This window comes from Notolepis coatsorum, assembly GCF_963971535.1.
Source record: "Notolepis coatsorum genome assembly, chromosome: 4".
Classification (NCBI taxonomy): domain Eukaryota; kingdom Metazoa; phylum Chordata; class Actinopteri; order Aulopiformes; family Paralepididae; genus Notolepis; species Notolepis coatsorum.
Window position 1 is genome coordinate 45,534,657 of NC_140168.1, and position 26,106 is coordinate 45,560,762.

At 44.3% G+C, this 26,106-nt stretch overlaps 2 protein-coding genes across 3 annotated transcripts; one reads left to right on the forward strand and one right to left on the reverse strand.

The window, feature by feature from the left end:
- The first annotated feature begins 1,520 nt into the window (after positions 1-1,520).
- ppt2b (palmitoyl-protein thioesterase 2b) lies at positions 1,521-25,641 on the forward strand. Of its 2 annotated transcripts, none has more exons than XM_084313688.1 (8): positions 1,521-1,900; positions 8,828-8,981; positions 9,159-9,254; positions 21,127-21,234; positions 21,508-21,591; positions 22,026-22,110; positions 23,073-23,127; positions 25,385-25,641. In XM_084313688.1, exons 1-8 carry the CDS (start codon positions 1,730-1,732, stop codon positions 25,526-25,528), a joined length of 897 nt encoding a protein of 298 aa, XP_084169814.1. In that variant the 5' UTR covers positions 1,521-1,729; the 3' UTR covers positions 25,529-25,641. The 2 variants fall into 2 exon arrangements, with proteins under 2 accessions (XP_084169814.1, XP_084169815.1); XM_084313689.1 differs by having other exon boundaries at positions 21,133-21,234.
- LOC311227847 (annexin A4-like) lies at positions 16,848-18,584 on the reverse strand (the record flags this gene model as incomplete). The annotated part of the gene is made up of 1 exon (XM_084313687.1): positions 16,848-18,584. One exon carries the CDS (start codon positions 18,582-18,584, stop codon positions 16,944-16,946), a length of 1,641 nt encoding a protein of 546 aa, XP_084169813.1. The 3' UTR covers positions 16,848-16,943.
- Positions 25,642-26,106: the final 465 nt, after the last annotated feature.

The following is a 26,106-nucleotide window of genomic DNA, read 5'->3' on the forward strand; positions in this document are numbered from 1 at the left end:
CAAAGAAAAGTTGCATTTGTCTTGCTTTGTGAAAACACCCGATGTCCAGACGCCGGTACCATGGCTACTACTGACTTTACTGAAGGAGGCAAAATAACTGAGAACTAAAAAGTCGAACAGAACCAAACTGCCCCTTCGGATCACCAATCCAGGCAGCACAGAGCCACGATTACAAAAGCATTGTGTTGCAGTGTCACAAATCCTACTGAATGGGGTAAGTCCAATGTTTTTATCCTGCTAACCGTTTACTGACAAAATATACTTTTGTACAGTAAACCTGAAGCTCTCACTCTCCCTCCCTGTGTGTGTGTAGGTGTGTGTGTGTGTGTGTGAGAGAGAGAGAGAGACTGCCTTCCCTCTGTCTCCCCTTGTTTTCCTACCTGAGGCAGAGAGGTGAGCTGTAGCCTATACATTATTTCTATGTTTGTGGACTTTAGGCTACTACAGTTGTTTTGAACTTTACTATATAAATGGACTTTGTGCTGATGGGCGGTCTGGTCTATAAGCTACTACAGGGGCACTTGAATTGCCAGGGGAAAACATTAATGACTAATACACTGCTTGTGATTTTACCATGTGTATTAATGGTTATGGTTGCCATGGTTGTTGGTAATACATTTCAGTAGCCTACTGGTACAGCATGCAGTAGGCCTACATGATCATGCTTTTTCATAGCTTGTAAATCGCCTATTAAGCGTCTTTGAGCATTTGGAAAAGCGCTATATAAATCTGCTGTATTATTAGTAGCCTGGTGCCGTTTTGATTTTCCATCTATTATGCTTATCCTATAAGTGGTGGTAGGGCTGGTATATACGGTGACATCACGAATGTTCCAGAACGTTCGATCATGATGTCATACTGTGACATCACAAATGTTCTAGAATGTTCTATTATGACAAATAAGACTGTTCAATGACTTTATCTAAATTCAATCAATATTCCTAATGCCGTTTCAATGTAAGGTTATAAAAATAAACATATAAACATTCATACAATACAATAACCTAAATATATAGCTTTGGCTCCTACAGTTTGTATGTGCTTTGATGGGGAGGAATATTTGCAGGTTTGCTGTGGTGGGCTGGTCTGAGTAAAAAAGTCCAGGGGCATTTTTCCCCCCTGAAAGTAACCAGATTACATTACTTGTGATACTTGGAATAAGTTACTGAATACATTTTTCAACTGGTAATTTACAAGTAACTGTAACAGAATACATTCATAAAGTAACCCTCCCAATCTTGTCCTTACCATGTAATAGTGTGACAGTGTAATTGTGTGATAGTGTCTAATGTGTAATAGTATAGTAGTGATAATGTACGAGTGTAATAGTCTGCATTTGTTAAATATTGTAGATTGATTTGTTATGGGGGGGGGGGGGTGCAGGTTTGATCGCCACAGCAGTGCTCCCAAGGGAGAAGCAACTGAAACTGGAAATTACGTCACATGCACGAAACCGGAACAACAAAACACCATCAACAAATCTCTGTGCAAAATATAGAAGCTGTGGGGGGGTTTTGAAAGTTGGCTGCGGGGATCTATCAAGGCACTGCATTTCCATCAAAACGCGATCGTATAACGTTATTATAAGGTATTTTTTTTGTGTTATGCAGCTTGTATAGAATGAGAAATATATAACATCGTTAATGTAAGCATCAGGATTAGCATTATCCAAATCTTGCTTTTATTATGGCATTTTAAATAATTTAGCCGCAGTTTTAATTGCGTCACTATGAAAAAGTATCGTCCGGGCCGAAGGAGGAGCGGCGCGACGTGGCTGCTGTGGCCGCTGCTCGGCGCTTGTCTCTGGGCTGCAGTCGTCGGCTACAAGCCGGTTGTCATTGTCCACGGCTTGTTCGACAGCTCGGGGGAATTTGCCACTTTACTGCGCTTTATCAACGAGGTGAGTTGAACAAAGATACAATGGCTAATAATATAGTAGAGTTGGATAATCATTTTAATTTGAAATAATACAATTAGATGCACTGCCTGTCTGCCTCACACGCCCCTGTTTGCGCCTCAATCGCGCGTGTGTGTGTTGTTGTTGTTTTAACAAGAGATTCAAGCTTTGATCAGTCATCATTACAATGTTGCACGCTAGGCTATATAATAATATAATATAATAAATAAAGGCTATTGCTGCTCTGCTTTCAACCGGTCCATTTGGATTTAGTCGGGTAGCACTAGTGGTTGGCTATCGGTGATCAGTACAAAGTGTTCCATATCTCTACTCTATGAAAATATTATGGTGGTGATTCGCTGGGCAACATTGAATACGCGGATGTTTCAACATGTGTCAAGTTCAAGTTTTGTGTTATTTGTCACATATAATGTACATTATACAGTGAAATGCTTGGTTCTGTATGAGTCCCCTGAGATTGTGCTTCATACTGTAAAAAGAATAAAGGCCAAACACTACAAAATATACAATACAAAACTAACGTACAACCTAAAGTACAAAATGCAAACAAGTACAATACAAGCTTTTTATAATGCAAGAATGCAGTAGGTAGGTGCGTGCACTGATTGCATGGCGACCTCTTCTTGTCCAGATCATTTATAATATATTGCCCAAAAAGTAGATCAATATAACGTTATCACAATCAGGTGGGTGGCGGGACACTGGCCAACATGATAGGCAAGCAATGTGCTTGTCAACAGGCAGAGGGGCGAATATACAATAGAATTGATCTTGGTAGCAATCAGTACAAATGTGTTGAGACATCCACTTTTCCAACGTTGCTCAACATTAAAGTTAGTCAGTGACACAGTGTATCATAAACGTCATTTTGATCGCCACGCCTCTATGTTGGGCGCGTCACGCCCCTTGGGAAGGGGGGGGGGGGGACTGGGGAATAAACGGATTTATTCATACATTTTTGTTTGTTGATAAACTACAACTTTGACAAAACAGACAAACATAAATCACACTGAAGACCATCATTGCCCAGAAATAGTCAACACGACACCCCTTTGTTTTAGGTCCCTTGGATATTCATAAGCATAATATTTAATGTACAGGTAGGGAAATTAGGAAATATCCTACAGCTGACGAGGCCTGAAAACGGACCAAACCTAACTTTTCACAATGGTGTGAACACTCAATAGTGGCCAGTGTTGGAAAGTAATTGCTTGGCCTTAACACGATGCACTAACAAAAATGTAAGTGTTCTGCTGCCATTTTTTATACAGGCCAAACACAATGGCGAACAGTGTCTGTGTTTCCCCCCAAAGTAGGCGTGGCAGCGGGGAAAAAGCCACAGTTCCCAGATGTGCTGGTCTGATGTATCCCCACTTTTAGTCATTTGAACTTGATGCTCAGTGTGTTCAACTTTGTCTCATGAAGGAAAACTAGCAGGGCACTGTGGGCTAAGATCCATTTATTCATGTCCCTAGATACATTTATCCATGTCTTTCATTATCATGTCTTCATGTAAATCATCTCAGCCTGTCTGTAGCTACTGAAGTGGTCAAGATCTATTTTACATTTACATTTAGTCATTTAGCTGACGCTTTTATCCAAAGCGACTTACAAGTTCTGTACGACAAGCCATCAGGAAGGGCACAACTCTATCAGCTGAGCAACAATGTTCATCAAAGTGTTGAGTGCTACAGTGTAGGTTAGTTTATTAGGACAAGTGCATGACAGTACGGTTAGTTAGGGTTAGATTTTTTTTTTTTTTTTTTTTTTTTTTTTTAATTCAGATAATGGTTGAAGAAGTGCGTCTTTAGTCGACGGCGAAAGATTGGACGTGATTCGGCTGTCCTAACTGGGGTGGGTAGTTCATTCCACCATTGTGGGGCAAGGACTGAGAATAGGCGACTTCTCTTTGATGACCCTCCCGGAGCTTGGATAGGAGTAGGTCTGAGGCGGCCAGAAGATGCAGAGCGTAGGGGTCTTGAGGGTGTGTAGTTTGAGACCATTGACCGGAGGTAGGCGGGAGCGGTTCCCTTTGCCGCACGGTATGCTAGGTCGAGGGCCTTGAAGCGGATTCGTGCAGCAATGGGGAGCCAGTGCAGGTCCCTAAGAAGTGGGGTGACATGGGCCGACTTCGGTAGGTTTGAGATCAGGCGGGCCGCTGCGTTCTGAATGAGTTGAAGAGGCTTAGTGGCAGTGGCCGGGAGGCCAGCGAGCAGTGCATTGCAGTAGTCGAGGCGGGAGATGACTGTTGATTGGACGAGGAGTTGGGTGGCTTCTTTTGTCAGGAAGGGGCGTATCCTTCTGACGTTGCTCAGGAGGAATCGGCAGGTTCTGGTCGTCGCTGCGATGTGAGCAGAGAAGTTCAACTGGTCGTCGAGGACAACACCAAGGTTCTTGGCGGTCGGGGACGCAGTCACAGCTGCATTCTCGACTGTGATTGAAAGGTCGGTTAGGGGGGAGGATTTGGCCGGCAGGTGGAGCAATTCTGTTTTGCTTAGGTTCAGTTTGAGGTGGTTGGACGTCATCCAGGCTGAGATGTCGGACAGACAGGCCGAGATCCGCACAGAGACGTGGATATCTGAGGGAGGGAAGGAGAGGAAGAGTTGAGTATCGTCGGCATAACAATGGTAGGAGAAGCCATGAGACGTGATAATGTTACCCAGTGATTTAGTGTAGAGGGAGAAGAGAAGGGGTCCTAAAACCGAGCCCTGGGGGACACCCGTCCGCAGGGGGCGGGTGGCCGACAGGGTCCCTCTCCATGACACTTGGTAGGAGCGGTCATTGAGGTATGATGACAGCCATGTCAGCGCAGAGCCAGCCACTCCCATTCCTGCGAGGGCCGCAAGGAGGATCTGGTGGTTGACTGTGTCGAAGGCTGCAGATAGATCTAGGAGAATCAGGACAGAGGAGAGGCCTTTCGCTTTTGCTAAGTGAAGTGCCTCTGTGACGGCAATGAGGGCTGTCTCTGTGGAGTGACCAGTCCTGAAGCCTGACTGATTAGGGTCTAGGAGGTCATTCTGTAAGAGATAAGTAGTAAGTTGGTTGGATACAGCACGTTCAAGTGTTTTAGAAAGGAAGGAGAGAAGAGAGACAGGACGGTAGTTGCCTATGACAGTAGGGTTCAGGGTTGGTTTTTTTATGAGCGGCGTGACTCTGGCTTGTTTTAGGGAGGTGGGGACCACCCCCGAGTTGAGTGAGGAGTTGATGGTTGCAGTTAGGAATGGGAGGATGTCTGGTGCTATGGTCTGGAGGAGTGGGGAGGGTAGCTGGTCCAGCTGGCAAGTAGTCGGACGGTTTGACGTTACCAGTGTCAGGGTCTCTGCTTCTGTAATGGGAGAGAAAGATGACAGAGTGAAGGATGAGGTTCTCGATTCAGCATTTGGAATGGGTGGGGGTTGGGAGAAGGAGCTGCGGATGTTCTCCACTTTTTCCTCAAAGAAGATCGCAAAGTCTTCGGCAGAGAAAGATGAGGGAGGGGGGGGTGGGGGGGGAGTGAGGAGGGAGGACATGGTAGCATGCAGTTTGCGAAGATTCTTGGCAGAGGCCTCGATCCTATGGTGGAAGAAAGAAGCTTTGGCATTAGTGATGGTTTTGGAGAATGTTAACAAGAGGTTGTGATATGTGTCGATGTCAGCAGTGAGGCGTGACTTTCTATACTTCCTTTCAGCTGCTCTCAGGACCTGTCTTTGTTCTCTCACTGGATCTGTCAGCCATGGACTGGGTGGGGAACGGCGGGCAGGTTTCTCAACGAGGGGACAGAGCTTGTCGAAGGAGGTTGCAAGGGCTGAAAGGAGGGTGGAGGTTGCCATCTCTGTGGAGAGAGCAGAGAAGGTGTCACTCAAAGGTAGAGCGGATAGTATGTCAGAGGAGAGGGTGGAGGGGGATAGGGAGGGCAGGTTGCGTCTGAGTGAGACTGTTTGAGTTGGGGTGAAGACCTTTCGGTTAAGCATGAGAGTTAGTGAGAAGGATATGAAGGAATGGTCAGAAGTGACCAGAAGGCCAGTGCATCTGTTACTAAGAGTCACAGGACTGATGAGACGACGGTGTTGGCTGACCAGAGGAACTAATGTCAGGATCTGCAATATGTATAATATCTATGAATCAATCCATTTATCTATTGTAAGAATGTATAGACAAATATCTACAAATGTGTGTACCATTCAAGTGTGCTATTATACTGTATTAAAACACAAGCAAATGCCTATGTGTAGTGAAAGTCAGGAGACCAACTGTAATTCTAGATCCTTGCTATTTTTACTGTTACCCTGTTAAGTCGTTTTGTTAAGCCCTGAACCACGCTGCTAATTTGGAGGAGCGCCACCTCATTCGCTCAGAACACCAACCAGAAAAGTATAAAAGAGACAGGAAGCAGCCGGGGTAGTGTGAGCCTCCCATGCGCTACACCTCGCCACTGAGAGTCCGCGCTGGCAGGTGAAAAGATGTGACAGGCTGCCTCCTCGTGTACCAGAGGCGTCTATACTTTCCGCAACGGAGCTCGGTTTCCGGGTTCCTCTGATTGGCCACGTGACCCGCGCTAGCACGCCCCCTTATCCACCGCTGCCGCTGCCCCTACAGCTCGCCGCTGTGTTGCAGCGCAGAGCGGCTTTGACACTCGCTTCCTGAGTCAAGAAACGCGCCACTCTGAGTCAAGAAACGCGCTGTTGGTAACACCACCCACTTCAATGACAGAGCTCTCTTGTTTAATAATATTGTCGCGTCATCTTAATATGCTGCTTATGCAGTTATCAGCTGTATTTAGCATAGACGCCTGAGTCAAGAAACGCTATTGTCGCGCCCGCCACTCTGAATCAAGAAACGCAGTCATCTTAATTATGCTGCTTATGCAGTTATCAGCTAGCTGACTAAATGTAATTTAAATCTTATGCAACGCCAGTCAAGAAACGACCGCCTCAGCAGCATCACGCATCAACTGTAATGTGGAGTGGACTTAAACATATTTACAATTAGCATTTTATAAAGTAGAACTGTAATGTTTACTTTCTCAGTCAGCGCTAAGTGCAGCATCTGCCGCGCGCGCGTCAACACACAGGCGAGCGTCAACACAGCGGCGAGCTGTAGCGGTGGATAAGGGGGCGTGCTAGCGTGGGTCACGTGGGGGTCGCGGCCAATCAGAGGAACCCGGAAACCGAGCTCCGTTGCGGAAAGTATAGACGCGTACCGGAGGGGACACGTGATGCAAGGCTTCTATCCTCCCTACAACCGACCAGTGGGGGCCATAGTTGAGCAACGTTCAAGACAGGGGAGGGGAGAATTGGAAACACGAAATTGGGATGGGAGAAAAATTGAAAAAAATAAGGAGAAAAAGTGGACAAAAAAAAATGTCAATGTGATGGAAGGAGCTGCACGCACTCCTGCTGAGCCCAGAGCTAAGTAGAACCTGTGTCCACTCTCAGCTGTTTGTGTAAATACTCTGTAATATTGAATATTCACTCTGTAATAAATATTTTGATTGCTAAACCCTCTCCTCATCCTTCAAGGTCAATCTAAAGAACGCGACAGCACATACAATACAATATATATACGTGTACGTGAAAAACACTAGGATTGATTGACATTTTACAGTGGTATTAGTGACCATTGTTGATGAAGGCTAACCATAGGCCTACTGCTAGAAAAGCATATGATTCTATGACGTGCTTAGGCCTCGATAGACACGTGTGTGTGAATGAACGTCTCCAGGCAAGTGCTCGAGTGGGGACTACAGTAGTTGGCCTCTTTTAAAAGAAAGCATTAGCTTCAAATCAGATAATCTGGATGCACTACAACAAATACAGAAAGCTCTCTCTCTCTCTCTCTCTCTCTCTCTCTCTCTCTCTCTCTCTCTCGCAATCACAAGTTAATGTCCCCATGGGCTGGACAAGTCTTCTTTAAACAAGTCAAGAAGAAACCACAATAAATCAAGAACAAAAAACCCACCATGAAATCCAAAATAAATGTAAAATAAATAAATGCAACACTCCCAGACATACCACAGCGAAGGTGTTTCAAATGCATTATGTCCGCTTTAGTTTCCAGACATATTCCTATCAATATGTAAAGCATCTCCTGATCAATTAGCTGCCGAATCTCCCATCACATGCTGGTGTTGATAACACAAGCATTCAGCGGTGTGTTGGTCGACATTATCCCTTTTTTTTTTTCTTTTTTTTTTTTTTGTCTTTTTCCCCCTCCATTTTCCGCCGATTTTTCTCCCATCCCAATGTTAGTCGTATGCCAATTCCCAGTCCCTTCCTGGTCGCTGCGCACTTACCCCCCACAGTCAGATCATCTGGGAGAGTGGAGGCTACCACGTGCTTCCTCCGACACACGTCCAGCCAATCACCGCTTCTTTTCACCTGGCAGCGCGGATTCTCATTGAGAGGGCGTAGCGTGTGGGAGGACCACACTATCCCCCTCACGTCCAATCCGCGCTTAGCAGGCGCCCCGACCGAACTGTAGGAGTCGCTGTTTACAACGACCCGGACCCACCCCGCCAGCTTCTCCCACCCTCTGATACAGCCAATTGTATCAGTGCAGACGGCCAGCCAAGCTGGTGACAACCCCGGAGCTGTGAGCTGGATTCGAACAGGCAAATCCAGCTCAGCTCCGGGGCTGGTGACGAACGCAATCTCCGCTCGGCCACCTAACCGCCCTGACATTATCCCTTCTAACGACGACAATGAAAAGAAGAGAAGACTGTTATATCAGACTTGTTGTTGCTTCTGCTGCATACAACTACCTTTCGACCTGAACTTTCAGTACCGTGTCAAATCTTGTTGCACTTACTTATTTGGCACCAAATACCAGCCTATATCGGGTGAAAGTGAAACACGCCGTTTGATGAACAAGAGTACCGTTATCTGTATCTCTTTATTAATATGTCATACGACCCCTCTTTTTCTTTCGCAGTCCCACCCTGGAACCAATGTGTCGGTTATTGACTTGTTTGACAGAAGTGCCAGTCTGCAGCCATTATGGAAGCAGGTGGAGGGGTTCAAGGCAGCCATCTACCCCATCATGCAAAACGCAGCAGACGGGGTCCATTTCATATGCTACTCCCAAGGTGAGAGAGACAGTGGTGCACATGCATGAGATCACACACGAGCATCACGTTCCTGGAAGGAATGCAAGCACTTTGTTCTTTGGCATAATTTTCAGCAGGACATCCTGTTCTAAAAACATTGGTAGATGTTTTACACTTTCATTATGTCCTTATTGACTCTTTGTGTTGTTATTGCAGGTGGGCTGATCTGCAGAGGGATCCTCTCCACTCTGTCGAACCACAACGTCCAGTCCTTCATCTCCCTGTCCTCCCCTCAGGGCGGACAATACGGAGGTCAGTTCCGCATTGTATGTACAGCATAATAATACTGTACCTACATTAGCCTAGCATATTTACTACTCGTCATATATATACTTATAATCTAAAAACAGTAGCTTCCACTCCTTTATCAAGGGGCAGGAAACGTACAAAAAAGATTTCCACCTGCCAAAATTCACCAGCCACTTTTAACTGAATCTAGAATGTAAGAGATTAAGAGGGAAGCCACTGTATAATGCAAAGAAATAGTATTAATTATTATTGTTATTTAATGCCTTCAAATATGCACCCTTTACAGTGTTTTATAGGCCTTTATAGGCTTTCATACAGGCTTGACATACATTGCAGACCACTTTGAAATGCGTTTTGACTATCAACTCTTCCTCTGGCAGCAATGGTAAGCATGTGGAGTCCTGTCAAATATATAGGATAGAATTCATCACGCCTGCACACCCTGACAACATGTGCCACAAAGGGTGCAATATACTCAATTCAATGTCCTCGTCTCAAGCTATATATACAGTAGGTAAAACATATCACCTGCTGAAAACCAGGATAATAAAATATGAGTAAAATAAAACGCAAGGACAACATCTATCCGTGGACTTTGATCGCAAACCTTTACAAGCAGAAGCGCGGCGGATATATCTGCTAAACACAATCAATATGGTCTAAGCGAATCCTTGGAATTTCAGTATTTCTATTGATCTCTTCTATTGATCAGCCTCTCCTCACCTATGTGTGCTATGCAGGCTTTTCTATTTGCCTTTTTGTATGTATATTTATCAGTGTTGGGCTTAATAGTAATATGAAGGGTCAACCCCCGCAAAGGCTCTTGGCCCAGATGGACTTGAGGGGAAGGTTCTAAAGGAATGTGTGGCCCAACTGGACTTATTTTCAACTGTTCCAAATATTCCTGGACTAAATTTTTGTCCCCCAGGCCTGGAAGACGGCGACCATCATCCCTGTGCCGAAGACACCTTGTGCCAAATCTCTTAATGACTTCAGAGCCATCGCTCTCACACCTCTACTTAGCATCAGTTTATGTTCCCCATGCAATTTGCCTAGCGCGCTAATCAAGGTGTTGAAGATGCTACACTCACTTCCTTGGATAAAGTCCCCTGTCATCTAGACAAAGCCAACACTCATGTCCGTATTCTCTACAGTCCAGCCCCACCTCCCTTTAAAGCGCCTGTGTGACCTGAACGTCAGCAGCAGTCTGTTCCTTTTGGGTCAAGAGAGTTCCTGAGGGAACAACCCCAGTGTGTCTGCATCAACAACACCCTGTCTGACGGCCTTGTCCTGAACACAGGTGTCCTTCAGGGATGTGTACTCTCTCCCCTGCTGTTCTTAATATACACAAATGAAGTGCCGTGTAAGCTCTCCCTTATCAAAGTATGTGGATGATATGGCCCTAGTCGCCTGCCAGTTGGATAAGAACATTGCCTCCTACTGCCAGCAGGATAGGAACATTGCCTCCTACTGGTAGTACATCAACAGCCTTGCCTCCAGCTTCTCGATGTCACTGAGACCAATGAGCTGTGTCTTAGGAGGCAATAGGGGAGCAGGCAGCGCAGGTCTTACCTACAAGCCAATCAGGGAGTGTAGCCGGTCACCCACTTAAAATATTCTGGAACAGTAACAGACCATAAACTCGCCTTTCAGGACAATGTCGACTACATCTACAAGAAAGCAAGACAGTGACTCACTCTTCTCAGGAAACCCAGGAACTTTAACACCCTGTCCTCTCATTTAAAATTGTCTCATGGTATGGAAACCTCAGTGAAACAAAATAACATATTGACACAGGTTGATCATGATCAGCAAGATCATATGAGACAAACAACTCTCAACTCCAGGACTTGTTTTTTCAATCCACAACCAAAAAGGCAACCACACCTACAATGACCCCACCCATCCTTCTCCACGCACGTTGGCTGTGTCCATCCTCAATAAGAGCTTGTTTCAATAGACATGTTCGCTGTTTACAAACATACCGTGTTTGAGCCAATCAGCAATACCAACTGAGTTACGTGACTAAGTTACCCCGGACCTGCGCAAGCTGCTGCACTAAAAGGAGTACAATGGGGCTCTATGAAGAAACCATGGCACTCCCCTGACTAAAAGTTGTTTCAAACAAAAACGTCTGGATGTCATTTTGCCAAATCAGCATGGCTGTGAGTGTGAGTCTTTCACCTTTTACACATTTCTGCCTCGGGTCTGCATGTGCATATTTGTCATGACGTTGTCTGCGAACAGGTCTATAGGCCCCTTGGAACTCTCATTCATCACATTAGTGCGATGGTTATGACGGCTTTAACTGCCAGTAGAAGAACAATCCACTCATCACCTGTATCGCTGCCACTTAAAGTCTTGAGTAAAGCAAATTAAAGAGATTTGTTTCATAACATTATACATGTTAGAAAATAGTTACATACATTTACATTTAGTCATTTAGCTGACGCTTTTATCCAAAGCGACTTACAAGTTCTGTACGACAAGTCATCAGGAAGGGTACAATTCTATCAGCTGAGTAACAATGTTCATCAAAGTGTTGCGTGTTACAGTGTAGGTTAGTTTATTAGGACAAGTGCATGACAGTAAGGTTAGTTAGGGTTAGAGTTTATTTTTTTTTATATTATTATTTCAGATAATGGTTGAAGAAGTGCGTCTTAAGTCGACGGCGGAAGATTGGACGGGTTTCGGTAGTTCATTCCACCATTGTGGGGCAAGGACTGAGAATAGGCGGCATCTCTTTGATGACCCTCCCGGGGCTTGGATAGGAGTAGGTCTGAGGCGGCCAGAAGATGCAGAGCGTAGGGGTCTTGAGGGTGTGTAGTTAGAGACCATTGACCGGAGGTAGGCGGGAGCGGTTCCCTAGTTGCCTTAAATGTGTGAAAAGACTGTAAACTATGTACTACTATGTAGTATTTTTGACCATTTATGTGTTCAGGATCTTTGGGGCAGGCATGAAATCATGGCTCGACACACTGGAGCCTCATTAGCATAACCCCTCCCCCAACACTATACAACTAGAGCTCATTAGCATGGTTCTCCCAGAGTTGACAGTAGCTCAAGAGTGTAGCATAGCAAAGCGAATGCTAACTGAAACAATTGGCACCATACTCTGGAAGGTATAGTTAAATAAAACTGGTCTAACCTATTTTGCTAGTTAGTCAATTAGTCAAGCTTTCTAACCCAAGTAGGGTCCATTTTATAGATGTGTTAGTTTATAGCAAAACATTTTACTGATTGAATGGAAAAATAAAATGGCACTTGAGATGAAAGGGAGCTGTCAATCGAGTGTGATCTGGTTTTATAATACAGTAGTTATTAACACCTTGACTGCCACACACGAGATATCTCGGGTTTCCGTTGTTGAAAGCGACTCACGAGATTTCTCTGATTTTTTTTTTTTTTTTTTTTTTTTACGATCTGAAATCATATTGCATCACGCGAGCCTACCAGAGTATACCCGAGCGCCGGCGGCGATCATATGTGGGAAAAAGCGCCCCCTATCGTCTCCCAGATGACATAAGGGATTTTGGAATGGACTCAATGAAAATGGATGGGGGAAAAAATCCGGTACTCCACATTTTCCAGTCCACTGATCCAGCCGGGGTTACCACAGTTCATTCTGGAGCCTCTCAGCCCCGCGGAATTAAGCATTACATCACGCGCAGGAGTGGTTTGTGACCAATAAACCATGCCTAGGGGTGGTCGTTAGACCCCCCTAGGCATGGTTTATTGGTCACAAATCACGACTGCAAGTGGTGTAAAGCTTTTATACAACTGCCAGATTCATCCAACCTTATTTCTATACAATAAACACACATTAATCGAAGATTTATTGAAAAAACCATCCGCCAGAAAAAGTAGTTCCCACAACTACAAAAAAGACAAGTTGCCTCCATGTGGAAGCAGCTTGAAGTGCATCCAACCAAACTAACACATCCAACTGTGTATTATTGGAATGATTGAGAGAAGTTGCCTCATGTGGAAGCAGCTTGAATTGCATCCAACCAACTAACACATCCAACTGTGTATTATTGGAATGATTGATTGAATTTTTTTTTACCAGATGCAGAATGGGTACAATACAGTACGGCTCAATACACACAATTGTTAAGGGAATGCAGACCTACTTTCCATAGAACTTCATTCTTAGATGCTTCTATATAAAGTAGGTAAAACAAATTAAAGGGTTTTCTTTGCCCTATAGGAAAAAAATCGTTTTCTTCGCCCTATTTTTTTATTTATTTCTTTTAGCCTAAACTTAACCAGTTGGAAACCAGGGGTACAGTAATAAAATTAGCAATCAACCAATCAATCAATTCAATAGACCATGCTCACTTAAAACAGCGCTGCTTCTCTCTCAGTCTGACTCCCCCGCTGTTGCAGACAGGAGTGTGTGTGTGTGTGTGCGTGCGTGTGCGTGTGCGTGTGCGTGTGTGTGTGTGTGTGTGTGTGTGTGTGTGTGTGTGTGTTTGTGGGTACGCCAGCGCCGGACAGTGTGAGAGTGAACGCTGCAGTCAGTGGGAAGGAAGTAGAAATTTAAATCAATCAATTAATCTATCAATCAATCCGCGATTTTTCTTTTGTTCTAGATTGACTCAAGACCCATCAATTACATCATCCAACATTGTTTAAAGGACTAACACATTCCCCTTGACAGAATCGCTTCATATTTAGTCGTTATGGGCTTATGGCGCTATCAACATTCTGGCGCTATCAACATTCTCCCGGAGTGAGCCGGCGGAGTGATTATGTGATTCGGTTGTGGGCGGGTCCTGAGCCCAGGACCGTGGATTGTTGCCAATAAAGACGTGTAAATGGCCAATCAGAATCGAGAAATTTGCATGCCGTTGTATAATCATGTGTATTACTGTATCACGTTGGATCCATACACTTATCGATTTTTTCGAATGGTGATCAGGAATTGGAATATACCAGTTGGATACCATCTGATGTCAGGTAAGGAATCTATGTTATCAGTGTTAGGATAATCAGACTAATTTTGATGAAGATATAGGCTGTTTTGTGAAATGGGCTCTTTCGGTTTCACTGTAAAAGTCCCAAGAGGAAATGAACACGGCGATTATCCGTGCGCGGCCCGAATGTGCTTGCGTGCACGTATAATATTGATCATCTAGCGTTTATTTGAAAACGATTCATAAATAGGCCGACGAATATTAGCGTTCTGGAATATTCCAGTAAAAGACGATTATCATAGAATGGTCTGGAATTAACTGTTTTTTATCTCAAAACGGGTGCATAATTTAAAACATAGATTAGGCGATATTAACGTTAACATTGAAGTGGAGCGTGGCATCAAGGGGGTAAAAAGGAAAACCCGGCGTGGCACTCAAAGTGTTAATGTTTTTTATTATTTTTATTATCTTTTCCCCCCTTCTTTTTCCGTTTTTCTCCCATCCCAATGTTAGTCGTTATGCCAATTCCCAATCCCCTTCCTGGTCGTTGCGCACTCTACCCCCTACCGTCGGTCCGGGAGGGCGGAGACTATCACATGCTTCCTCCGACACATGTGTACCCAGCCCACCGCTTCTTTTCACCTGGCAGCGCGGACTCTCACTGGCAGAGTGTAACGTGTGGAAGGTCACACTACCTCTCCTAGATCCTTCCCTTGCTGTGCAGGTGCCCCGACCGAACTGTAGGAGTCGCTGTTTACAACAACCAGGGCCCACCCTCACCGGGTTTCCCACCCGCTAACACTGCCAATTGTGTTAGTATGGACGGTCGGCCAACCCGGAAGCACCACAGTTGGATTTGATCCCACTGTCTCTGTGGTGGTAGACAGACGCTTAGTCCGCTGCACTACCCGGCCGCCCGTTATTAACGTTTTTAATCATTCAAATTTGGCTGGGTGGTTAATAAAACAATGTTTTACCCTGACTTTAAAGATTTCATCTTACCTTAACCCTTTCACTGTCACACGACAGAAGGTTAACCCTTTACTATCACACAACGGTCGCTGTCGGTTGTGTGATAGTAAAGGGTTAACCTTCTGTCGTGTGGCAGTGAAAGGGTTAACCGGATGTTGTGTGAAAGGGTTAACCTTCTGTGAATTGTCGCTGTGAAAAGGGTTAACCGTTTTGGTAGTGCGGCAGTGAAAGGGTTAATGTAAGTATTGTGTATGGTGTGTGTTGTCTCATATGCCAGCGCCAAAGATGAATTTCCATTTAATGTAAATTCAATGGACAATAAAGTAATGTGATTTTGATTCGTTATAGTTGACCCCGATGACTGGGTTTGTCTTTTGTTTTGTTTTGATCATTTTTACTTAGGTTACTGACCACACTTCTACCACACCTGCCTATAATCATGATGTGAACCCTCCTCCCTTCCTAATAAAATTTACAGGATTCCACACGCTTACCAGCGCTGCCTGAGGAAGAGTTTGATAGTCAAAACACATTGCATAGTTGTGAGGGCCTGCGATCCACTCCACTGGTTAAATTACTTACTCGTGAGTAGTACGTCCGTTGATAAAGAAAAGCAATGTCCACAGCCGCTCCAGTGCAAAGTAAAAATATCCAAATGGTTTATTTGCGAAGTCTTTCTTTACAGAAGTGGTCCTAAATCTATTTTCCTAAATATTCCTGTCACTACTACAAATACTACTACAACTTACAAGTACTACTACAAGGTAAGAAAACTGTATTTTCCCAGTCTCCAAAATCACCGCCGACTCGACACATGAAAATTCCTTCGTAATGTGAAAGCCGTAAATCCACTTGCTGGCTCCTGGCTTCAGTCCATTGTTGAGTCCATCCGTTCAGTCCTGGTCAGTCCGGTTGAAGATGCAAACCTGCCGTTCTTCTTCTTCTTCTTCTTTTGAATTTCCGGCAGAGTAGACGCATCGTGGCGTATTACTGCCCTCCACACTTCTTTTGATGATCTGCCGTTCTGAGAAAACGTCAGCTTATATAGAGACCCAAATGTTCTAGAATGTTCGGTTATGACATCATACAGTGACATCACGAAGGTTCCATAACTTGCTATCATGACGTCATACTGTGGTTCTAGAATGTTCTATGTTCCAGAAAGGACTATTATGACATCACCACAAATGTTCTAGAAGGTTCTATGTTCCAGAAAGGTCTATTATGACATCACCACAAACGTTCTAGAAGGTTCTATGTTCTAGAATGCTCTATTATGACAAATACAACGTTCAATGACTATCTAAATCCAATCAATATTAAACATTCATATAATACAATAACCTAAATATATACAGCTTTGGCTCTTACACCGGCCCCTAATTGTCCTTCTAATCTAGAAACAATTACTAACTACTAAAAACCAAGGAGCCAAACCAAACACTATTTCAACTGATAAGTGTCTCTGCTGCGGGATAACCAATACCTGGTGCCAGAGGTCACTAGTACATGGCACACCGTAGGAGGATGGTCTTTACCACCAAAATATCCAAATGGTTTATTTGGGAAGTCTTTCTTTACAGAAGTGGTCCTAAATCTACTTTCCTAAATATTCCTGTCACTACTACAAATACTACTACAAGTTACAAGTACTACTACAAGGTAAGTAATTTGACCAGTGGAGTGGATCGCCGGCCCTCACATTATGGTGCATACTAGCAAAGGTCAGTCAGTAAACAGGTATATTTAGAAGCTTTCTGAGGGGATTCCAGTGATACAGCGGACATTCTCTGCTTCCCCTCTAGTCACTCCCTCCACACAGTTTCAACAGCAGCTTCTTATAGTCGCCTGATGTGTCTCCAGAGATGTCTGTGTACAGTGACTTGCCGTAGTTCCTCACATACTCCTGGCGTATGTCGAGCATGTCGACCTCAGAGCGGGTGACCATGATCCGAATAAGGGTTCGGTCCTTGGTCCCAGCACCCTTCATGGCCTTGTGGACTCTCTCAGCGAAGTAGGCTGGTGTGTTCTTAATACACTTCACTACTGCTACCATGCCATTCTCCAGATCTCCAGACATCTCCCTGCAGATGCTCTTCTCAATATCTCTGCCACACATCTGCTGGTACTCATGAAACACTGCTCTGAGGTGGGGCTTGCTCCGGGCACACAGAATAGCATTGAATTTGGACTCATCAGTTCCCAGCTTGTTTTCTCCAGCACAGTACAATGCCTGAGCATCTTGCTTGGCCACAGAGATGTCCACGTTTTCCCGTTCATCGCGGCTTCCCTGAGCCAGGGAGACCAGGAGCCTGCGGAAGTGGCCCGAAGTGTCCCTAGTGATGGAGTCCTCCAGTGTCTTCTTGTACTCTGTTTTGTAAATCTGGTTGATCTCTTTAATCTCAGTGTTGGAGCGAGAGGACAAGATCTCTATCAGGCAGGCTTCATCAGTTCCAGCTCCCTTTATGGCGCTGTTGAGCTCATAGGCATCAAACTCGGCTGGGGTCTTCAACATGGCCAGCACCAGCCTTTCAAAGTTCCCAGACAGCTCTGACTTCAGGTCCTTGATCAGATCCTTTCCATAGGAGGTTTTGAAGGCCTTGAGCATGGGCACACGCTGCTTGTTGGAGCGGCTCCCCAGCAGCTCGATGATGGCCTGCTCATCCGTTCCAAAGCCCTTCATGGCCTTCCTCAGGACCTCCACATCCCTCAGAGAGTCAGCTCCTGGAAAGTCTTTGATGCTTCCCCTGAATCCTCTATTGATGGCAGGAGCTACAGGCATGACTCCTCCACCGTAGCCTGGCATGGATGGATTGGGAGATGGGACCTTTGGGTACCCTGGCATCGGCGCTGGTGCTCCTCCGTAACCCGGCATGGATGGGTTAGGAGACGGTGCCCTGGGGTATCCTGGCATGGACGGGTTGGGTGATGGTGCCCTGGGGTATCCAGGCATGGGCTGGCCAGGGTAGCCCATCCCAGGCCCTCCTGGCTGCGGGTACAGGCCATATGGCTGTTGGTTAGGGGAGGGGGCACCATACCCCCCAGGCTCGGGAGCAGGTGGGTACCCGCCAGGGGCTTGTGTGAACATGGATGCGTTTGGAGTAAAACCCCCCATGGCTGCAGAGATCTGGTTGGCCATGGCGGGAAGATTGGCAGCAGTGAAACCAGGATTGGGTAAATTACTTATGGAGGGATAGCCACCAGAAGGCCCGCCTCCCCAGCTGCCTGCTGGTGGCATGGGTGGGTAGGCTCCAGGCTGCTGCTGTTGATACCCGCCAGGCTGAGGGTAGCCACTGGCCTGAGGGTACCCTCCAGCTTGGGGATATGCTCCAGGCTGGGGTGGGTAGGTACCGGGCCGTGGAGGGTAAGCCCCGGGTTGTTGAGGGTAGCCGCCTTGTTGAGGATAGCCACCGGCCTGAGGGGGGTATCCGGGATAGCTCATGGTTTTATGCTTGTGAGTAATACGTCCGTTGATAAAGCAATGTCCACAGCCGCTCCAGTGCAAAGTAAAAATATCCAAATGGTTTATTTGCGAAGTCTTTCTTTACAGAAGTGGTCCTAAATCTACTTTCCTAAATATTCCTGTCACTACTACAAATACTACTACAAGTTACAAGTACTACTACAAGGTAAGAAAACTGTATTTTCCCAGTCTCCAAAATCACCGCCGACTCGACACATGAAAATTCCTTCGTAATGTGAAAGCCGTAAATCCACTTGCTGCCTCCTGGCTTCAGTCCATTGTTGAGTCCATCCGTTCAGTCCTGGTCAGTCCGGTTGAAGATGCAAACCTGCCGTTCTGAGAAAACTTCAGCTTATATAGAGACCCAAATGTTCTAGACTGTTCGGTTATGACATCATACGGTGACATCACAAAGGTTCCATAACTTTCTATCATGACATCATACTGTGGTTCTAGAATGTTCTATGGTCCAGGAAGGTCTATTATGACATCACCACAAACATTCTAGAAGGTTCTATGTTCCAGAAAGGACTATTATGACATCACCACAAACGTTTTAGAAGGTTCTATGTTCTAGAATGCCCTATTATGACAAATACGACGGTTCAATGACTATCTAAATCCAATCAATATTAAACATTCATATAATACAATAACCTAAATATATATAGCTTTGGCTCTTACAATAGTGGTCTGCATGTATCTCAAGCCTGTTTGTGTGCCTACGAAACGCTGTAAAGGGTGTATATTTGAAGGCATTAAATAACTGTATTTTACATTATACAGTTGCTTCCCTCTTAATTTTTCTTTATATATATAATAATAATAAACTTTATTTGTATAGCACCTTTCATACAAAAATTGCAGCTCAAAGTGCTTCACAACAGACAAAAGACGGGCATAAAATGAGCACAAAGTGCAGACATACAGTATAAAATCACAGTTTTTTACAGTGCAATAAACATTTTCGGGATTACTGTTTAACAGTTTAAAGTCGTCTTTACCTTCTCTGTTTGGTATCCACAGTTTAAAATCTGACAGTCTCCCCTCCTGTTTGATACCCACTTTGACCCTTCGAACCTCCCACTCAGGGAAAACCTCCCTCTCAGGGCGCAGTTCTAGGCCTGGGTCCCCTACACAGTTTTAAAGCCTGACAGTCTTCTTGCTTGATACCCACACAGTTTAATACCTGACAGTTGTAATAAACTTGTAATAAAAAGTTATATAGAATAGACAGAGTAAAATGATGCAATAGTGCAGTGCAATAAAATAGTTCTGAATTACTGTTTAACAGTTTAAAACCGTCTTTACCTTCCCTGTTTGATATCCACAGTTTAGAACACGACAGTCTTCCTTCCTGTTTGATACCCACTTTGACCCTTCGGACCTCCCTCTCAGGGCACTGTTCCTTCTCTCAGGGCACAGTTCTAGGCCTGGGTCCTAGAACCAGACAGTCTTTCTTCCTGCTTGATACTCACACAGTTCGATGCCTGACAGTTTAGAACCTGTAATAAAAGTAATAAAAGAGTAAAAAAAAATTGGACTCTTGCCTTTTTGGGAACCCTATTATCTTACACTTTCTTGTGTGGTAACTGTTTTATCTGGACGAATAGATTAGAATGGAATAGGGGTGTAACGGTACACAAAAACCACGGTACGGTATGTACCTCGGTTTTGAAGTCAAGGTTCCGTACGGGTTTTCGGTACAGTGGGGGAAAGTTTGGCTTTCCATGTTCCACTCAGGGGTGATGTAGTGTGCAGTAACTAATTGTACTTGTAGGGCTGTCAACAAATATTCTATATTGAAATTAATAACCGACTTATAAAAAAATTATTTATAATTATATTAGATTGTGAAAAAAACAGCCCCCGGTGGGCGGTCGTTAGTGGTTAACATACCGTTGTATTCGTTCGGTACACTACACAGCCGTTCGGTACACACTGAAACGGTTCGGTACGGATACGTGTACCTTTACACCCCTAGAATGGAATAGGATTTATGAATGATGGTTACCTGCCAACGCCCCTCTTAGTATAATGTAGAGACAAACCGGTGGCTGGTGTTAATTTCCCATCCTGCTCTTTATACAGATGGATCAGTAAAAGTAACAGTAATTAAAAAAGACACTATGGATTACTCCATATATACATTATGTGAAGGTGAGGCACATGTACATATGGGGTCCAGAGGGGAAAATACATGTGTTTTAGTATAATGTAACAGGTGTTTTAGTATACTGTATTTGTAATCTTGGTTTAAACAGGGCATGATATAATTTTTTATTAAACAAGGAACCCCCCCCCCCCCCCAAGTAATTTTAGTGGAATGCCCTGAAAAGCATCTGTATTACGACCCTGACCCAAATGAGTTAGTTTCACTCAGGCTTGGAAGCAGAAGTGTTCCCCAGGCACTCTGTGTTATAAGTTATGCAGACATCAGCCAGTATCTATTGTCTCTTTGCCTAAATTCTCCAGTCTGGACATGACTGTTTGATATTTACTCATCCTTATTTCTTCACAGACACAGATTACCTGAAGTACCTCTTCCCCCAGTTTGTGAAGTCCAACCTCTTCCACCTCTGCTACACGTCAGTGGGCCAGAGGATCTCCATCTGCAACTACTGGAACGGTGGGTCTGCCATTCAAGCTCAAGCCCCACCCTCTTTTCCTCGATCCTCCAATCGCAACTGTTGCTTCCCTGAGGTCCATTTCAAAACGCAGAGGCGATCTGGAATTCAGTGGGATTCTTGGCTCGTCGCGCCCGTCGGGGATTATGTTCCATGGAACGGGTGGATAGAGTGGAATGAGTTCTTTGACATCATGTCTTTTTGTTCTCTCTCTCTCTCTCTCTCTCTCTCTCTCTCTCTCTCTTGCTCTCACTCTCTCTCTCTCTCTTCTCCAGACCCCCACCACAGGGACATGTACGTGAACAGCAGCGATTATCTGGCTCTGCTCAATAGCGAGAGGCCTAATCCCAATTCCACAGGTCAGCATATTCTTTATTGCTAAAGCATCCCTGTCTTCAACAGGTGATTTATATTCATCTTTGTTTTAGACCAACTTGAGCTTGTGTTTCATCCTTTCTGTACATTGGATGAATGTTATGTGAGTTATGTGATTATTGTTATGTGAGCCTTGCACAGATGGCACTATGTATCATGGGACTCATTTATCAAGCAGAATACACAAAGATTTGTACGAAATACACACTTAAATACACACTATGACTCCTCTCAACTTAGTGTCCTTGGGAAGAGTTGCCATACATATTGTGTTTTACATACAGTATTTCAATTTCAACCTTGTACACGCATGGAAATACTGATAAATGAGGCCAATTGTGTGTAAATTGAGCATTGTAGTGTCTGTGGCAAACCGATACAGTATATTGAATATTGTATATATATTTTTTTCACACAGAGTGGAAGAAGAACTTCCTCAAGATCAAGAAGCTGGTGTTGGTAGGAGGGCCAGATGATGGAGTCATCACACCCTGGCAGTCGAGGTGAGTCGGTCCTCCATCTTGAATTGGGCAGGGTCTCAGATCAGCTGTGGTTCATTGTAAGACAAAGATACGTTGTTGAGATGCCTTCGAGCAACTAGGCTCTGCTCTTTTCAATATACTGCCCTATTTAGATTGGACTACTATGAGAAGTCATATAATGTAATTCTTGCTCACTGTGTGCGATTCCAGCAGACCATTCATATGGGATAAAGGATCTCTATAGTTTCCCTCAAAGTACTGCCCTTAACCAAGATGTAAAATGTTGATCTACACTCTGCCTGCTGCCCAAATCATAACGCTATCACATTATGGAGATATGTGATGTGCATGTGCATGTGATGTGCATGTCTCAACTAGCAGCATGTTAGAATCAGGTGTCATCTACGTGGGGAAATAGGAAATAGGGAGGGGGATATATGCACACAACATGTAAATAACAACAATAATTTTGGACCCGCCAACATGCCCCCTTTTTGAAGGGAAAGCAATAGTTTTATTCTGCACCTTTCTAAAAGCTCTGTGGATGTATTCTTTTGGTTAGTCTACACAGAAAGGTTTTACCTAATAGCACATTTAATTCAAACTGGATTTCTTAATGATCAGATTACCTTTGAGTTTTACAAAAAGAAAAGAAACAATAGGTAATTTGGTCTGGATTTTGTACTTTCAAATATGTCAAAGGTTACAAACATTGGGAGATTCATACAGGATAAAAATTATGAATGCTGTTTGTAATCATTACAATTACAGATACCCCCCACCTTGAATAAGGTTTTATGTTCTGTTGTAAATTTTTATGAATAAATACAAAAGATATGTTTTAATTCTTTATTTGAATTTAAGGGCACCATTTTCCTTCTTTTCTTTACAGACATTGTCCTACTAAATATATTGGTTGTGTCTGTGACTTACCCTCCTCTGTCATCCTCTTATCCATTCGCTCTGTCTTTGTACTTTTTCAGTCAGTTTGGATTTTTTGACGACAATGAGACCGTCGTTGAGATACAGCACCAGGATGTAAGTGGCACCCGCCCAGCGCCCCGCAATCTCTCATTGTCCACTAATGACTGTGATTAACAGTGATACAGTTGAACAATAAAGTTTCATCATGCCTATTTGCCGTAGTTGATGTACTGTATGCGTGTAGTCTTTTACCAACAAACTTGCATTTTTCCGCGATCTGATTGGCCACTGACATTTCTGGTCATGTGACATCTGCGCCAATCGCGTGACGCCTGTTTCTATCACTGGTTAAGCTTAGGCACTCTTTCGAAGTTGGTTAAGGTTAGAGTTTGTCTTAGAGCAGGGCGATAGAACACCAGCCCTGATTCCAAACTCTAACCTTAACCAACTTCAAAAGAGGGCCTAAGCTTAACCAGTGATAGAACTAGGCGTTAGGTAGTTTGCAGGCTGTTAGAGGCGGAAATAGGTGCAGAAACAGGCGTCACGCAATTGGCGCAGATGTCACATGACCAGAAATGTCAGTGGCCAATCAGATCGCGGAAAAATGCAAGTTTGTTGGTAAAAAACTAGACGCGTACTGTATACACATTGCATATCGTTAATGAGTTAAATGTGCTGTAGATAATATTCAGATTGATTGATTGATTGAAAAGTTTATTAACAGATTGCAGAATGGGTACAGTACAGTACAGCTCAATACATACAATTGTTAAGAGGATGCAGACCTGAGAAAGACTTTCGTCTTGTTTCCATCAGGGTCCCCCATTTTCAATTCATCATATGACACACATGACATACAGATAGACAGTACTGCTACATCTATACATTTATGACATACCAGATTTTCAAATACAGTACTGTTTGTGATACTAAAAAAATCCAGAAGAAGAGTATATACATTTGACATAGAAACTGTGCATTGGGGGAGGTTGGGTAGGTGGGGTGGGGCTGTACATTGGAGGTGGGGGGGGGGTTGGTAGGGGGGGGGACACACACACTGTACATTGGAATACTGACATACATTTGACATGGAAACTGTACATTGGAGGAGGTTGGGTAGGTGGGGTGGGGTTGGGTGGGGCTGTACATTGGAATACTGACAAAGCCATGCTTGGTCTTTATTGTACAACTGGGTTAGGACATTTGTAGGGGCCAGTTTTGAATTGCAGTCTCCTGTAGGTGTTCTTTGAGAGTGTTTTTGAAGGTGGGTAGTGATTTACATTCCTTTACAGCTTTGGGTAGGGCGTTCCACATTGTTGTGGCATAATTGCGAAACGTGTTTAGTCCCTTGTTTGAGCCGAATCTGGGTTTTACATGATTTGTGGAGCTCCCTCTGGTGTTGTGATCGTGGTATTCACTGACCTTTGGGAAGTATTTTGACATGTACATGGGTACCTTGGTCGTGTAGTGTATCTTGTAGACCAGGCCCATTGCAAGTTGCTGTACTCTGTTGTCTACTCTAAGCCATCCTAGGTTGGCAAAGTGTGCAGGGGTGAGGTGGGTTCTAGGAGTCAGGTCAAACAGTAGTCTGACTAGTTTGTTTTGAGATGTTTGTAATTTGGTTTTTAGTGCCTTTGAGGTGCTTTGGTACCATGAGGTGCAAGCATAGTCATAGTACCCTTGAATGAGTGCTCCTGCCAGAGTCTTCAGGGTATTCTTGTTTACCAGGGAGGAGATCCGGTACAAGAATCGAGTTCGTTGATTGACTTTTTTTATTACATTGGATGCCATTTTGTCACAGGAAAGATTAGCCTCTAGGATGGAACCCAGGTAGGTAATTTCATCTTTCCTTGTGACAATATTGTCACCCACTGTAACTGAGAAGCCGTCTGTTTTGCTGAGTTTGTTATTTGAACCGAAGAGAATGGACTCTGTTTTGCCCATGTGTAATGATAGTTTGTTGTCGGCGAGCCATATGCAGATTTTGCCTTGTTCCGAGCTGAGGGTTTTTTCAACCTGTAACTTGTTCTTGTCAGAGACCAGCAGGGCTGAGTCGTCCGCAAACAGGAACAAGTTGCAGTCACAAGCTGACGACATGTCATTTGCAAAAATTAGGAACAGTAGTGGTCCTAGTATGCTTCCTTGTGGAACACCACAGTTCACTGTGAGGGGGGGGGATAGGGTACCGTTTACCTCCACCAGCATTTATCCAATTGGGTGCAATCCACATTGGGAAATGGGAAGTAGGCAAGGGATGTATGCATGCAACATGTAAACAACAACATTCATTTTGGACCTGCCAGCATTTTTGTAATTTTAAATGAATGAATGAATCAATCACCATTAACCCTTATCCCTCTCTTTGTTTCAGGTGTATCTAAGAGATGTATTTGGATTGAAGACGCTGGCTGCTCGTGGGGACTTAATCCTGTGTTCCATGGCTGGAGTAGAACACGTCTGGTGGCACTCCAATGAAACAGTTTTCCACACGTGTATGGAAAAGTGGCTTGTGTAGAACAGAATATTGGACAACACACACACACACACACACACACACACACACACACACACACACACACACACACACACACACACACACACACACACACACACACACACACACACACACACACACACACACACACACACACACACACACACACACACACACACACACACACACACACACACACACACACACACACACACACACACACACACACACACACACACACACACACACACACACACACACACACACACACACACACACACACACACACAGCTTCAACTCTGCAGTGTGATAAGCGCTTACTTCCATTGTGTGTGAAACACCACCGGCACAGCCGTTGCGTATTTTCAAATGTTTTCTGTCTCTACCATTTTCACATTGCACCCATATATACACATACATCCTTAACATGGATCCCACACTTATATTGGGTATCTGTGTGAGTGCTAAGCCACACATACCTCAGAAAGTACCACTTCACTACTACTAGCTCATCTGACGCCAATGATGACACAAACGCAGAGGATAAGTTTACATATTTAATAGGACTATGATGGTTTGGGCAGCGCTGCCCTCCAGAA

Coding starts and splice junctions, on each gene's coding strand:
- ppt2b (XM_084313688.1), top strand. CDS start 1,730: ATGAAAAAGTATCGTCCGGGCCGAAGGAGGAGCGGCGCGACGTGGCTG. Junction 9,255..21,126: donor TCAGGGCGGACAATACGGAG/GTCAGTTCCGCA, acceptor ATTTCTTCACAG/ACACAGATTACCTGAAGTAC. Junction 21,592..22,025: donor GCCTAATCCCAATTCCACAG/GTCAGCATATTC, acceptor TTTTTCACACAG/AGTGGAAGAAGAACTTCCTC.